The 15,364-nt window shown below is 38.6% G+C and overlaps 1 protein-coding gene across 1 annotated transcript in view; it reads left to right on the top strand.

Moving 5' to 3' along the window:
- Nucleotides 1-1,535: 1,535 nt before the first annotated feature.
- Nucleotides 1,536-15,364, top strand: part of NEK1 (NIMA related kinase 1) — a 60,710-nt gene continuing 46,881 nt past the window's right edge. The window contains exons 1-3 of the mRNA XM_065879846.1: nt 1,536-1,652; nt 2,284-2,380; nt 8,076-8,173. Coding sequence (XP_065735918.1) covers nt 1,536-1,652; nt 2,284-2,380; nt 8,076-8,173 — 312 coding nt within the window. The remainder of the gene's footprint in view (nt 1,653-2,283; nt 2,381-8,075; nt 8,174-15,364) is intronic.

The raw sequence follows: 15,364 nt of genomic DNA, 5'->3' as shown, positions 1-15,364 counted from the left end.
GCACAGGGAACTATATTCCTAATCTTGTAAACACCTACAGTGGAAGAGAATCTGAAAATATGTATACGGAATACTTTGTTGTGCACCTGAAATTTACACAGTATTGTAATCAACTATACTTCAATTAAAAAACAATAGAGAAGACTATCCCAGTAGAAAATGGACAAAGAACCTGAATGAATAGTTCAAAAGAGAAGAAATGCAACAGTTCAGAAACGTGGAAGAATTTTTCAGATTCATTGGTAAGCAAAGGAGCTTACAAAAAAAAGTGAGACACTGCTTCCCCCCATCCAACATAACGAATAACAGTAAGAACAGATTGTGACACAGTGCTCACTGTCTGTAGGTCACTGTTCTCTAGACATTAATGAAATTGACTAATCCTCCCAGCAGCTCTATAAGCAGGTCCTGTTGTTCGCCATATTGTACAGGTGAACAAACTGTGCTACTTAAACATAAGTAACTTGTCCAAGGTCAAATAGCAAATAAGTGCTGAAGCCAGGATTTAAACCCAGGCTCTCTGACTCTAAGGTTTTAGTGCTCTTTTTTTTTTTTTTTTTTTTAATAATTTATTTATTTGTTTTTATCTTTGGCTCGTTGCTGCTCACGGGCTTTCTCTAGTTGCATCAAGTGGGGGTTACCCTTCCTTGTGGTGCGCGGGCTTCTCATTGTCATGGCTTCTCTTGTTGCAGAGCATGGGCTCTAGAGTGCAGGCTCAGTAGCTGTGGCGCACAGGCTTAGTTGCTCCGCGTAATGTGGGATCTCCCCGGGCCAGGGATCGAACCCGTGTCCCCTGCATTGGCAGGCGGATTCTCAACCACTGTGCCACCAGGGAAGCCCGGTTTTAGTGCTCTTTGACTACTACCCTTTATTACCTCTGAAATATTTTAATAAATAATAACCACTGTTAAAAGAGTACGTAGGAACAGGCATTTTTATTCACTGCTGGTCAGAATGCAAGCAAGCTAGTAGGCGTGTTTGAAAGCTTTAACATGTGCGTATTCTTTGAACTCACAGTATGTACTATGGAAATCTTTATAATGAGTACATAAAAATGTATGTACAGAAATTTAATCTAAAGTTCTTTTATAATAGCAAACACTGTAAACAGCCTAAATGTCTAATAAGAGAGGATTAGGTAAATAACTTTGGGAAATAGTCTTGCTAAGCTTGTGTTCTTATTGCAGGTAGTAAAGTAATGCTGCTAATTAATTAGTTCATGTAGGAAAAGGTTTGCTTCATCCTCCATTAAGTATGTACAGTATTTGACTTTCCAAAGTATTCTTATAAGATTGAAATGTCACTGGTTTTCTCTTTTTAGCTATCTCTAGGTTGCATGACTAAAATTGAGTTAAAGTTTATTTAACCTTCAGTAAAGATTTTATGTATCTTTTTTTTAAGTAAGCAAATCACTGAGGAATAGAATTTGAATTAAATATTATAATTGTTATAGACGACATGCTTTATTTCTATTAACTGTTACTCTTTTTTTTAAATATCTAGCCTATCTGTTAAGATGCCTTAGAAAAAGAACCATGGAGAAGTATGTTAGAGTACAGAAGATTGGAGAAGGTTCATTCGGAAAAGCCATTCTCGTTAAATCTATAGAAGATGGCAGACAGTATGTTATCAAAGAAATTAACATCTCAAGTGTAAGTATATTTTTCATTTGGTCATCCAAGTAGAAGTCTGGTTACAGGAGAGAATAAAAAAATATATGGCAATGCATGACCGAAAGTGAAAGACTGCCGTAATCGCAGAGAGAACCACTAATTGCAGAAGAGTCTGTAAATCCTTTCAGATTTTTTTCTGTGATGTGTGCTCATGTTTATGTGTTTAAAAAAGATACCTCACCTACTGTTCTGTGACTTAATCTGGTTTGAACATCTTAAAATGTTTTTGTTGTATTTGTGCCTTCAACTTATTCTTTTTAACTTCTAGCTATATTTTAGTATTTGGGCTGTGCTTCATTGGTAGCATTATTATTTTTTAAAAAATATTTATTATTTGGTTGTGCTGGGTCTTAGTTGCAGCAGGCGGGCTCCTTAGTTGTGGCTTACTGGCTCCTTGCAGCTTGCGGGCTCCTTAGTTGCGGCATGCCTGTGGCATCTAGCTCCCTGACCAGGGTTTGAACCCAGGCCCCCTGCATTGGGAGCGCGGAGTCTTATCCACTGCGCCACAAGGGAAGTCCCGGTAGCATTATTTTTAAGCACTCTCTTTTTGATGGACTATTATGTTGTTTATTTACTTAATTTACTATTTTCTTTTTTCCTTCTATTTAAGATGTCCAGTAAAGAAAGGGAAGAATCAAGGAGAGAAGTTGCAGTGCTGGCAAACATGAAGCATCCAAATATTGTCCAGTATAGAGAATCATTTGAAGGTCAGATAAATTTTGCAAGAACGCTCAAAAGAACTCCTAAGCCTTATGACAACTGTTGTATACTTCCCTTTTAAGGATCTTTTTGTGAATTATTCTCAGGAAGAAAAGTATATCATTTCTGCTTCAATACACATGCATTTTAGACATAGGAGGAACAGTCATTTACACCTTTTTAACTAAACTTCTTTTAAGTGCTACCACCACTGCCACTGAGAAAATGTTCCGATTTTAGAAATTATCCTGCTTGAGAGTGTTCTCAGGTTCTTAAAATATTATAAAGTATTGCTGTTTTGGAAATATCTACCATCATATTTGGTAATGCAGGAACTAAGATAAGACAAAGCTTCTCTAAAGGCAGGAGAAGGTGGTTTATTGAAGCCATTCCCATTATCATAAATCTCTGTCAGTTGCAAAATAGATAATCTAGATTGAAAGTAAAAGATAGTTTAAATGACCATTTCAGGGTCACATTACATACCAGTTTCAGCAGCTGAATTAAAGTGTCCTTGTTCCCAAATAAACTTGGTATCTAGTAAAGTAGAACATACTTTTAAAAAGTATATGGATCATTAACACCTTATGCCATAAAGTACTCAGTTTATTTATTTTATGATGGCAGTGAAATGAGGCTTTATAGCTCCTGTGAAAGAGTACAATGTTAACCATCTCTTCTTTCTCAGGACCTTGAATTTCCTTTTTTTTATCTTTCCCTTAGCATCTGTCTTTTAGTTTCTTCTTTCGTCACCAAGATTTTACTATTTCAAGGTAAAAGGTTTGAATGTATGTCAACACATGTTCTATCAGATGTTTTGTATTTATGTTGAATGCTTCACCTAGAAACATCTGAATGATTCAAAAGGGATAGCACGTTCTTTAAATAAGGTTGTATTGTTACTGGCGTTTAGTTTTAAAGGAGTAAATGCTCGTGGTAAACGTATTCAGGAGTGCAGACATGCATGAACCCCAAGCTCTCTGTTCCTCCCACTCATTCTCATTCCCTAGGGGTAAGCAATGTGAATAATTCCACATTGATTCCTTCCTATATTTTCTGTGACCGTGTGGAACAGGCATATGTTTGTAGCCTTTGACATTTAAAAACAAGTGGGATTGTGTCTATTTATGTCTGCATCTAGTTCTTTTCACTTTGTCTCTCATGGGTATCTTTCCATGTTACTGTGTATTGATGCACCCCATTCTTTACAACTTTCTTGTAACATCTGCAGTGTTTTCCATCGGATGCACTTTATGGCTGTATCACAATTTGTTTAGCCTCTTTTCTGTTATGGATACTTAGGTTGTATTTAGTGTTTCACTGTTACAGGTAGTGTTGCACTGGACCTCCTTGTACAGGTGTCTGTGTACTGTGGCAGTCTTTTAGGAGTGGAGTCCTTAGACTAAAGGGCATGAGAGTTCCTTTTTCTCACAAGCTCTCCAACCCTGGCCTATAGTTCATTCTCAGATTTATAAGATGTAGTTTCGTCTGGTGATTCTATACATTTGGTATAGAATTTGGTCCCTGTTTCTGCCTCACCTGAGCCATCTTCTCATTTTAATCATGTAGCTCTTTGGACCTCTTAGATTCTCATAGAGCTTTTGGGAGCTCTGAAACACAAATATTTAATTTTTCTCTAAAATGATTAAAAATAACTTACATATGTGAACATTTTAAATCTCTCAATTTTTAAAAATAAGCAAGTTGGTTAAAAAAGTGAAAATTTTGATGTTATTTTCAATGTCTGCCATGAAAGGTGAGGAAATTAGTGTCTTTACAATTCCTCCCCACTGGTTTTTGTTCATCTTGACAGGGTAAAAATATTTAATAATTATCTTTTGTTCTGAAATTATAATTCTTAGAGTTGTTTGGCCTTGGTTCTATATTTAGACAGATTCAATTCTTATTGTTAGTTCTTTTATAACTTAGATACCCCTTTCCAGAGATACTTGAATTTATCTCCAACTTTTCTGGATTTCATCAATTTTTTTTCATGACGAGCTTATGGATGCTGTATTCCCTCAATGCAGTTACTGTTTGCATTTCTGAGAGTGTCTAACTGATGCTTTTATACGTGAGTAAATATCTTTGATGACCCCTTTTCCCTTACAATCACATTATATCTTCTGGCATTGAATGTTTCTGTAGAAAAGTTTGAGGTCAGCATAAAGCTTCTCCTCTTGAAGGTAATTTACTTTATCTTTCCTCAATGCTCAAAGGATTCTTTCTTTAGAATTGAAATTCACCAGAATATGGCTTAGTATTAATAATTCTGATTCTGTCTCTCTTGGAACATTTTGTACCCCTTCTGCCTGCAGATTCTGGTTTTTCTTTGTTTCAGGAAAGTTTTCATTTCACTGTTTTTAAAGAATCCATATATATCTTAAGATAAGGAAAAATATTCCAAAATTTGTTTGTCATAAAGTTGTCTTAGCTTACAGATGAATTCTTTCTTATAAAGTCTCTTGTATTACAGGATGTGTTCTCAAATTTTAAAATACATTAAATAACAAAGTGGTTTTGGGGAAGAAAACTTCACTGAGTTAGTTTTGAGTGCTTATAGAGGTCCTCAGGCAGAATCAGTTTTAAAAAGAGGCGTCAGAGAAATTTAATACTGATGTCATAACTGCAGATACTATTGTAAGCCTTCTAAAGTCACTTAAAAGGTAGTATGGTTATGTTGTGACAATCATGCATAGGAACTCTCTAGGATTTTTTTTAAGGTCCCAATCTTATGTGTATGGGAATTAGGACATAGAAAAAATTCCACTGACAACATAAACAGATTTTAAAAGTGCTCTCTTTCAGTTAACTTAAAAGGAAATGAAGATCATGTGTATGGGGGAAACATAGGTGAATCAATAAAAGACATTTATATTGATGACACGTGAAAAATTCAGATAAAATTGTTTTGTAAAACTGGAGAGTGGGGAGAAAACAGTATTTTCAGGTATATAAATGTATAATTAGATTATATTAAATATTATAATTAGACATTTTTGTCTATATTCCTAACATTTTAAAATTTTTAAAAATTTGACCTTATCATTGGGATAGTGTTGTGTCACTGTATATTGGGGTATCTGTGTTATATACAGTTCTGTTTTCTCTACTGTTATTCATATATTGCTCTCTGTTTTTAGTTGTCTCTAGCTATTACCTTCTAACTGCTTTCATTCTTTTGTTTGTATTTTCCTACAGTCTGTGTTTTTTTAACCTCATAAGTTTGTTTTACTTCTTACTGTTGCAAGAGTAGCTTTTATATCTTTAATGGAAGCTTCTCAGTCTCACTTATGGAGCTTGTGTTGGCATTCACCTTGTTCCCCATTGGTGTTGCCAAAATCTAACTTCTCTGTGTACTTGAAGAAAGCTTTTCTTTGAGGCTAAATTCGGATTGCTTTTTGCTGCAGGTAACAGAAAATCTGGCCAGTATTGGCTTAAGTGAGAAAGATATTTAATGATCTCACCTAACCGGAAGTCTGAAAGATGAGCTGTCCTGTGTATATGGCAGCTTAGGCCCTGTCTGATTTCTACTCTGACATCCTTAATAGGCATGGTTTTAAGCCCAATCCTGTCTCCTTGTCCTGAGAAGACGCTTTGCAACTCCAGGCAGCGCCTGCATCCAAAAGATGCCAAAAGAAGGGGCAAGGGCAGCACCAGCAGCTTGCTCTTGTCTGTCCTGTGACCAGACGAGCCAGTGCTTTCTCAGAAGCCACTGTTCAGATTTCCTCCTAGATCTTAGTGACCGATATGGAGTCAGTAACCACCTCCAACTGTAGGGGAGACTGGGAATTAGGGAATCTAGGATTTTTTTCAGCTTCTCAAGTGAGAGGCGATGAAGGGAGAAAAGTGTTAGAATTACAGGGTTAGCCTGCCAGCAGTGCGTGCTTCGCTGAGAGGTCGTGGTTCGTGTCCTCTCTTAAACTCTCGGTCGTTTTTAACATGCCTTGAGGCTTTGTCACTCGCCTTACAGTCTTTTTGCTTCAATTTCAAGCAGTTTCTAGGTGGTCATTATGTTGGGGTTTTTTGGAGGGTGTTTCTTCAGTACTGTGTGAGCCCATTGGTGATAGGGGTGGTGTCTTATATTTCTGTATCCCTGGCATCTTGTGCAAAGTGCCTGGAACATAGTTGGCACTCAGATGCTTGAATGATCGAAGGAATACAAAACAGATTAGTATTTCCCTCATGCAGAAAAGACTTTTCTTTTAACCTTACATTTTAACTAGTACTTATCCCAAAATAAATGATAATTGTTTAAACAGCAAAAAAATATAGCAGAGCTCAGATATTTTTCTTCAGGATTGCTTCTCCATTTCCTTTCTCAGGTCCTGTTTAACCTTCTCTGTCTCCCTGTCTCTGTGTCTGTTTCTGTCTCTCACACACAAACATACACACCTTTTTAAAAAAACCTTGTAATGGTTTTATTTAATTTTTGCTACATGCAGATGGTACAGAATTCAAAGGTTACATAACAGTAAAAAATTTGCCTTCTGTTTCTAGTTTTGAGTCACATGTTTTTCCCTCCTGGAGGTACCCACTGTTTTACCACTATCTTGAGTTTCCCTCCAGAAATGTTCTAAGCGTTAATAAGCATACATAAATCATAGCACACGGTAGTTTTTTTTGGCTTTTTGTTTCTCATACTATGTAAATGGTGACATTCTATACATATTTTTCATAAGTAGTAGATTGTACGGTCTTCTGTTTTCTTTTTTTCGCACAGTGATTTCTCACATGTATATTTGGATGATCTTTTCGTATCAATTGTAAAGAGTTACACAGATTCTTAATCAGCTCATTCATGTAGGTTCCCAACCCTGGGCACAGTGGAAGCAGTGTATACAAGGTGAATGTGAGCACCGCGAGTAACAAGACCACCATCCAGGGTGCCGGGAGCAAGGCCGTCAGCACAAGGCAGCAAGAGAAGTGAACTCTGGGAAGGCTGTTCCTGGAGCTGTAATAGGTGATCTTGGCCACTCTTCCTTACCTGGGAAGAAGTGGTGTGGTCTTAGTCCTATGGAAGAGTGAGGGTGGAGAGAAGGATTAGAAGTGTTCTTCTCATCCTGTCTACCACAGGAAGGGTCATGGAAGTCTTTTATCCTGTGGACTGAGGCATACAGGTGATTAGGGAAGTGCCCCATCTTCATGTTCGTTCACAGATTATATATCACTACAAAGAGAGCTCCAGGAGAGTAGAGACTGTCTCACTGTTGAGTCCTGACAGTTCATCGCAGCATCTGTTATTTTGTTTGTTTAACAGGTAATTAAGTGGATGAAATAAAGCTGGAAAGTAATGGTCATCTAAAAACCAAGGTTACCCATCTCTGACAAATGATTGGAAAAATGTGATTTTTATAGTTGACGTTTAAGGAAATATATCTATTAAATGAAATCAACTATATCTGTCTGCATTTTGTCCATATTGCAGAGATGTTTATGTCAGTGTGGATAATGGGATGATATATTCTTGGCAGAAAAGTCATTAATGATGGAGTTGCCTGTTAACCCAAGTTACCGCACAGTCTGTACGTCCAGTAAACCTTGACTTTGCACTTCAGTTCTTCTGGCTGTGGTTCTGTTTTTAGTTTAGTGCAACGTATTTAATTAATTGCTGCTTTTTAGTAAACCCTTTAGGTACCTTTAATGTAGCTATGCTTTTGATGTACATTTTAAAAAATGGACTGTAACGTTTATATTTTTTAGAAAATGGCTCTCTCTACATAGTGATGGATTACTGTGAAGGAGGGGATCTGTTTAAACGAATAAATGCCCAGAAAGGCATTTTGTTTCAAGAGGACCAGGTGAGTTAGCACGTGGGAGACTGGCTCTTACTCCGTAAGTGTTGTTGAGAATTCATTCAGCGCTTGTTTGTTTGTACTACGAGTATTAACTGGACGCCTACTCCAGCTCTCGTGACCTCCCTCCTGAGTTCAGGTCCCGTCTCGTTTCCGTCTATGGCGATGCTGCTGTGTGTGTCGTATACGTTGTGTCCTGTGTGTGTGTGTAACTATATTTTTATGCGGGTAGCTGATTGATTACTCTATATGCTGTCAGTTGGCTTACTGCCACCTTATCTTAGAATGTGGCTTTGCTGTTAACTCCAGCTCTAGAAGCCTTGCCCTGCAACTGCGTGAAATCCAGTCTTTGTTTTGATTTCAAGGATCTCTAAAATATGAGCTATTCTACGTACACAGTCTTGTTTCTTGTTCCCTAGTGTGCACCCTTTTTCATGGATGTGCCAGATATTTATCGCACATTCATTTTGTGGTTGGCACTGGGACACAGGTTTATACCTCTCATTCTTCTTCCTGTGTATTTTTTTGATTATTTATTTTATTTTGGTAGTACCTTCTCCTCCGCATCCCTGACTAACATTTTACCATTTTTAAAAAAACTCAGCTCAAGTCCCAGCCTCTTTAGATTTTCCATAGGTACCCTGATTTTCCATGATCTTTTCTTTCTCTGAATTCCTATTGCATTTCTCATTATCACCCATCCTTAATTTTAATTGCAGGCTATTACGTAGGAGAATGGAGGGAGCTCTGTGCTAGGAGTGTTGCATTTGTTGTCTCTTTTAATTCTTAAATCCCCCTGTGAATTAGCGTACTGTAGTTTTCTCTATTTAATAGGTAAGAAAGCTAAGGTTAAGTAGCTTGCCCAAAGTCACAATTGGTGTTTGAACCTACCCCTATCTAACAGCAGAGTTTATAAAATGTTCTTTTTACAAACTTAAATTGTAAAATTATTCAGAGGTTTGGAGATGGAAAGCCGTCTTCCCCTGCCGTTCTGTTCCTGAGATTACCACTGCTTTTGGTTTGGTGTGCTTTCTTTTTCATATTGAACATACACACGTATACACTGAGACATGCATATTCAGAAATGGGATAGTATACATACCATGCTCTGTCTTGCTTTTGTCGCTTAAAAATTATCTTGATTACATTGACATGTCGGTCCATATAGATCAGTTGTATAAGGTTTTGTTTTGTTTTTTCGGGCACACCGTATGCGGGATTTTTGTTCCCCAGGCAGGGATCAAACCCGTGCCCCCCTGCAGTGGAAGCTCGGAGTCCTAACCGCTGGACCGCCAGGGAAGTCCCTAGATCAGTTGCATTAGTTTTAAGAGGTGCGTTATATTTCATTCCAGCAAAGCCCTTGCTTTGTTTCTTTTCACTTCGTACTCATTTCTGTTCCACTCCCCTCTATCCTTAGGCAGCCCTTCTAATGTCTTTAATCAATATCTCTGTCTATGTCTGCAAAATAGCCATCATTGTTTTGTATACATGTATTTTTAAATGTGTACCTGTTGTATTATATCTCATTCAGTTTTACTTTTCCCCTAAGGACTGTTTCTGATCCATCCGCTTTGCTGTCTGTACATCTGTTGTTTCTAGCTCCGACCTAATAGTCCATGGGATTCCTCCCAGTCTACACTCACCTTCAGTGCATTGTGCACCCTTATTATTGTACTCTGAATAATGTCACATTAGAGTTGTTTCTCCAAGCAGGTTGTAATTTACTGTAGAGCGGAGGCCCCAGTCTGCTTATGTCAAGGTACTGAGGAAGGCTGCGTCTGTGGTAGCACCGCCTTGGCACAATTCATCAGCTGATTGATAACGTCATACAGATGGGGACTTTGAGGGTCTTGGCAGCAACTTGGAGATATGGTAAGATGAGAGCTTGAGTTACAAGTACTATCGAGTAGGGTAGTATCGTATTCCTCAAGCTTTCCTTACCTCATGTTCCACAATTAAGCCTACTAGGCAGAGCCCAAAACTTGGAGTGAGAAGACTTGGGTTTGAGTGCTTGTCCTACTTATCAGCTTGGTAATTACGTTCACAAGTTACTTAACTGCTTTGTGACTTTACATCCTCACTCAGTAGTAGGGATATTCCTACCAGGTAGCCGACGGTACTGTTGTGGTGAAGGTCAGATAGTAATGTTTGTTTGTGTACCAGGTGCTATTTTTTTATTACAGTTTTATCTGATATGTTCCATTGCTTGTGCTTATTTTTATTCTTTTGTCTCTTTTGGAGTTTAAAATGCTTGCTGTTAAATTCCGTAACATTATACTGTAAAGTACATTGATAATCTATGGGTTTAGTTTAGTTTAGTTTTTTTAATTAATTAATTTATTTATTTATTTTTGGTCTTCGTTGCTACATGCGGGCTTTCTCTAGTTGGGGCGAGCGGGGGCTACTCTTTGTTGTGGTGCGCAGGCTTCTCATTGCTGTGGCTTCTCTTGTTGCAGAGCACAGGCTCTAGGTGCATGGGCTTCAGTAGTTGTGGCACGTGGGCTCAGTAGTTGTGGCTCGCCGGCTCTAGAGCACAGGCTCAGTAGTTGTGGCGCACGGGCTTAGTTGCTCTACGGCATGTGGGGTCTTCCTGGACCAGGGCTTGAACCTGTGTCGCCTGCATTGGCAGGTGGATTCTTAACCACTGTGCCACCAGGGAAGCCCTATGGATTTGGTTTTTCTGTTGGATAAATATTCTTAGTACATAACGATATATATGTGTGTGTGTGTACATACATTTTTCTTGTAATCCTAGAAATTATGGAGATTTACTCTAGTTTTTTCGTCCATCTGAGATTATTCCATATAAACAATAAAAATTTGGCAAGCCTTTCTTTTAAGTTAATAGCATTTTTTCCTACCCTTCAAAATGACAAGTTTTGTTAGCCTATTTAAAATGGTAATTATTTACACAAAAACAACCTACTACTCTCTGAGCTTTGAAGCAGGAAAACAGAGGTCAGAGGCCATTTTTGCTGTAGGCTGTAGGTTGAAATCAGTCTGAGATGGTTTTGTTCCATCTCTAGAATGGAAGTGGGAGCAGAGACGCGTGAGGAGCAGAGACGCGTGAGACAAGGAAATTCTCCAACTGCTCAAGCCATTCTCTTCAGTGATACTTCCTTGTTTGCATCTTTACCAGAAAAAAACCTCGTCAAGTTAGGAAGCAGGCTAAGTCTGTGACTTTTATTCAGTAGTAAACAATGATATGAAGTAAGTACATTCTGCTGAACAATCCTTGAATGGCCTTTCCCCATGTAGATATTAAAAAGATGTGCCACTGACTATTTTTGGCTTATTTCTAAGTGTTGGATAAATTTTCTGATAGTCTCGTCTCCTGGTAATTTACAAATGTATGTTCTTTTAAAAGAAAGTCTGGTCTCGTAGGGTTAGCCCTAATATTTAGGTGCAGTCAGAGTGTTAATTAGTCATACAGACTTCCTTGAGTTTGCTCTGAAAATCCAGAGCCTTATAGAATTGAGCACCTATGTAGCTACTAAGGCCACAGAATTGATTTCTGTCCAGAAGTTTTCATAAGGAATCTTAGATTGGACTTTTTAAAATACTATTTGTTCTTCTATCCCAAGGCCAGTAAACCAACCCCAGTACATTTTCCACTGAATTTCACCTGCAGTACCTATAAATTTGGGTGATTTTTTTTCTTCTTGAGGGTTTTCAGATTTGCCAAGGTTTTTGGCTACTACTAAATGACCTTGCCACCTGTGATGCTGAGACCTTGTAAGTCAGGCACTAGGCCAGTACCCTGGTGGCACAATGTAGGAATTGGCTCTGTGTGTATTTGTGGGCAGCAGGCTTGTCATAACTGATTGAATGAAATTCATCCTCACATAAGACAGTCCAAGTATGGCTTTGGTTGCACAATTGATTTGTGTAGTTATATTCTGGTAAAAAGGAGTGTACATTCTTATTGAACCAATGAAAATTACAATATTCCTGAAAAGTAAAACTCAGTAAAACTATTTCTAAATTCTGAAAGGGTCAGTGAGAAGCAGATAATCATTTCAAGATGTTATATTTCAGTCTAGAAAAGCACAATTTACTAAATTGAGGGTAGAGATAGATTAAGAAGAGAAAGAAGAGAACTTCATATGTTCATTAAGTATAGAAGGATGAAACGTTAAAAATACATGTATAATACCAGTTGTATTTCAAATAAATACACGTAATTAAATTTCATTTAACTCAGTTCATTCAGTCCTAGTAATTCTTATCATGCTGGGTTTTGGGTGAGTCTGCTTTTATGATGTATATCAGCTTCTGGACTGAAAAAGCCTTAGGAATATTGACTCAGTCCATTGTTCAACGTAAGCAGCGTCAGCTCAGAAGCCTGTACTCAAGAGTGTGTTTTCTGAGGTGTCAGTAGTTTAGTGTTCCTAGTAGAGTCTTTTCCAGGAGCCTTCTGGTCATCAAGAAGCAAAGGCCTGTTTGATAATGAGACTGAAAGGCTGTAGTTAATTTCTTATAGTAACCAGTAATAGAATACAGTTCTCCATAGGGGTATTTGCTACTGGCTTGATGAATATTTTCCCTAAGGGTAAAAACGGACAGCAAAGTCATTGACAAATCTCTGGGACCTCCATAAAGCATGCATTTTCTGAAATATTTATATTAATAATATATATATATATATTTTTTTGCTGTACGCGGGCCTCTCACTGTTGTGGCCTCTCCCGTTGCGGAGCACAGGCTCTGGACGCGCAGGCTCAGCGGCCATGGCTCACCGGCCCAGCTACTCCGTGGCATGTGGGATCTTCCCGGACCGGGGCACGAACCCGTGTCCCCTGCTTTGGCAGGCGGACTCTTAACCACTGCGCCATCAGGGAAGCCCAATAATATTTTATGTATACAAACTTAACCTAGAAAATGCTGAGCATCTTTGTTGATTTGGTAAGTCTTCCCATGCAGCTCTTATAAAAATGTTGAGCTAACTAATACATATGGTGAGAGGTAGCCTAGAATTTTTATTTTATTTTTTCTAAATTTAGGATCTAATCTTGGGGAGGAAAGATTACAGAGTTGTCAGAGATTTGGTCACTTGATTAAGAGACGGTTTTGGGTACCTGAAAAGCAATATTTGGTTACCTATTTAATCAAAGAGATAAAAGTATTTTAAAATAAATACAGATGGAGAAGATTCTGGGAAGATAGTAGAGTAGGAAACACTAGGAATCTGTCTCCCCACCTGTACAACAATACAGTGGCAGAATCTATCTGATGTAACTATTTTGGGTCTCTGGAATCTCTTGAATCTTTGCAACTTCCAGGGGAAGACTTGGATAGTAAATTGTGGTTAATTTCAGTCAATTTCACCTCTTAGTTAGGTAGCAGGGGCTACTCATCCCCCACATCCCAGCACTGAGACATCCAGCTGTGCATACATCCCAGCAGCAGCTTGCCTGCACCTTGTGGGAACCAGGGTGGGCAGACAGGTCCCTGTCCTCCACATATCAGGGATCTGTGCTCTGATTGTTGATGGCTACTTCAGATCTGGGGGGAAAGAGGTGGGCAGCCATTGTTATTGTTCCTCCCCAATTTGTTGCAAGCCTCTCCCCTTCTGGCTGATGTGACTTCCAGAGGATTTAAAGGGCCAGCAGCTCTTTTCCCCCCTGCTACATTTCTTTCTTTTCACCTTTGGGGAGACAGACGTTAAAACTTAAGGCATTCAAAGCAACCACGGATCTGAGGGAAATTAAAAAGTCACCATGGGGCTTCCCTGGTGGTGCAGCAGTTGAGAATCTGCCTGCTAATGCAGGGGACACGGGTTTGAGCCCTGGTCTGGGATGATCCCACATGCTGCGGAGCAAGTGGGCCCGTGAGCCACAACTACTGAGCCTGTGCATCTGGAGCCTGTGCTCCGCAACAAGAGAGGCCGTGATAGTGAGAAGCCTGCGCACCGCGATGAAGAGTGACCCCCGCTTGCCACAACTAGAGAAAGCCCTTGTGTAGAAATGAAGACCCAACACAGCAAAAATAAATAAATAAATTCCTACCCCCAACATCTTAAAAAAAAAAAGTCACCATGCATATCCAGAGAACATGCAGACTCAGAAAAGACCTGAGAGGATTTTAAGTTTGTGCCTCACACTGATCTTGGCTCAGAGACAACGTACAACAATCAACAAAAACACAAAAAACAGCGAATGTTGGGGAAGGAGAAGAATCTGATTTCCAGAGGTACCGCATTTTTAGATTCAAATGACTACTTTCCACCAAAAAAAAAAGAAACATGAAGGTATAGCTCATTCATAGGAAAAAAAAAATAAACTAACAGGAACTATCCCTGAAAAAGATCTGATGGCAGATATACTAGACAAAGAGTTGAAAACAACTGTCTTAAAGAGGCTCAAAGCTAAAAGAAGACATGGAGAAAGTAAAAAAAAAACTATATGAACAAAACAGAAATATCAATAAGGAGATAGAAAATCTAAAAAGAAACCAAAAAAGAAAGTCTGGAGGTGGAAAATACAATAACTAAAATGAAAAATTCATTAGAGAGATTCAAAGGCAGATTTGAACCTTTCCTGAAGAAGAAGACTCAGTGAACTGGAAGCTAGGACAATGGAAATTATTGAGTCTGAGTCACAGAAAGATAAAAGATTGAAGAAAAATGAACAGAGCTTAAGGGACCTGTGGGACATTGTCACACAGACCAACATGTGCATCATAGGAAGGAAAAGAGGGAGAGAGGGACGGACAACGTATTTGAAGAGTTAATGGCTGAAAACTTCCCAAATTTGATGAAAGACATGTATATAAACATACAAGAAACTCAATGAACTCCAAGTAGGATGAACTCAAGGAGACCCACACCCAGACACACTATAACTTAACTGTTGAAAGCCAGAGAATCTTGAAATCAGCAAGAGGGATGTGGCTCATCACATACAAGGAATCGTCAGTAAGATTTCCGGCAGATTTCTCAGTGGAAACTTTACAGGCCAGGAGAAACTGGGCTGATATATTCAAAGTGCTAAAAGAAAAAAGGCTATCAACCAGCAATCCTATATCTGGCAACATTGTCTTTCAGAAATGAGAGTCATTTCCAGATAAACAAAAGCTGAAGCTATTTGTTACTACTAGAGTTGCACTGAAAGAAGTGCTAAATGGAGTCGTGCAGATTGAAAGGAAGGGACACTAGACAGTGGCTTGAAGCCATGTGGAGAAATGGAGAGCTCAGTA

Source organism: Phocoena phocoena, chromosome 6 (genome assembly GCF_963924675.1).
Source record: "Phocoena phocoena chromosome 6, mPhoPho1.1, whole genome shotgun sequence".
Taxonomy (NCBI): domain Eukaryota; kingdom Metazoa; phylum Chordata; class Mammalia; order Artiodactyla; family Phocoenidae; genus Phocoena; species Phocoena phocoena.
This window is presented reverse-complemented; position numbering and strand designations above follow the sequence as displayed.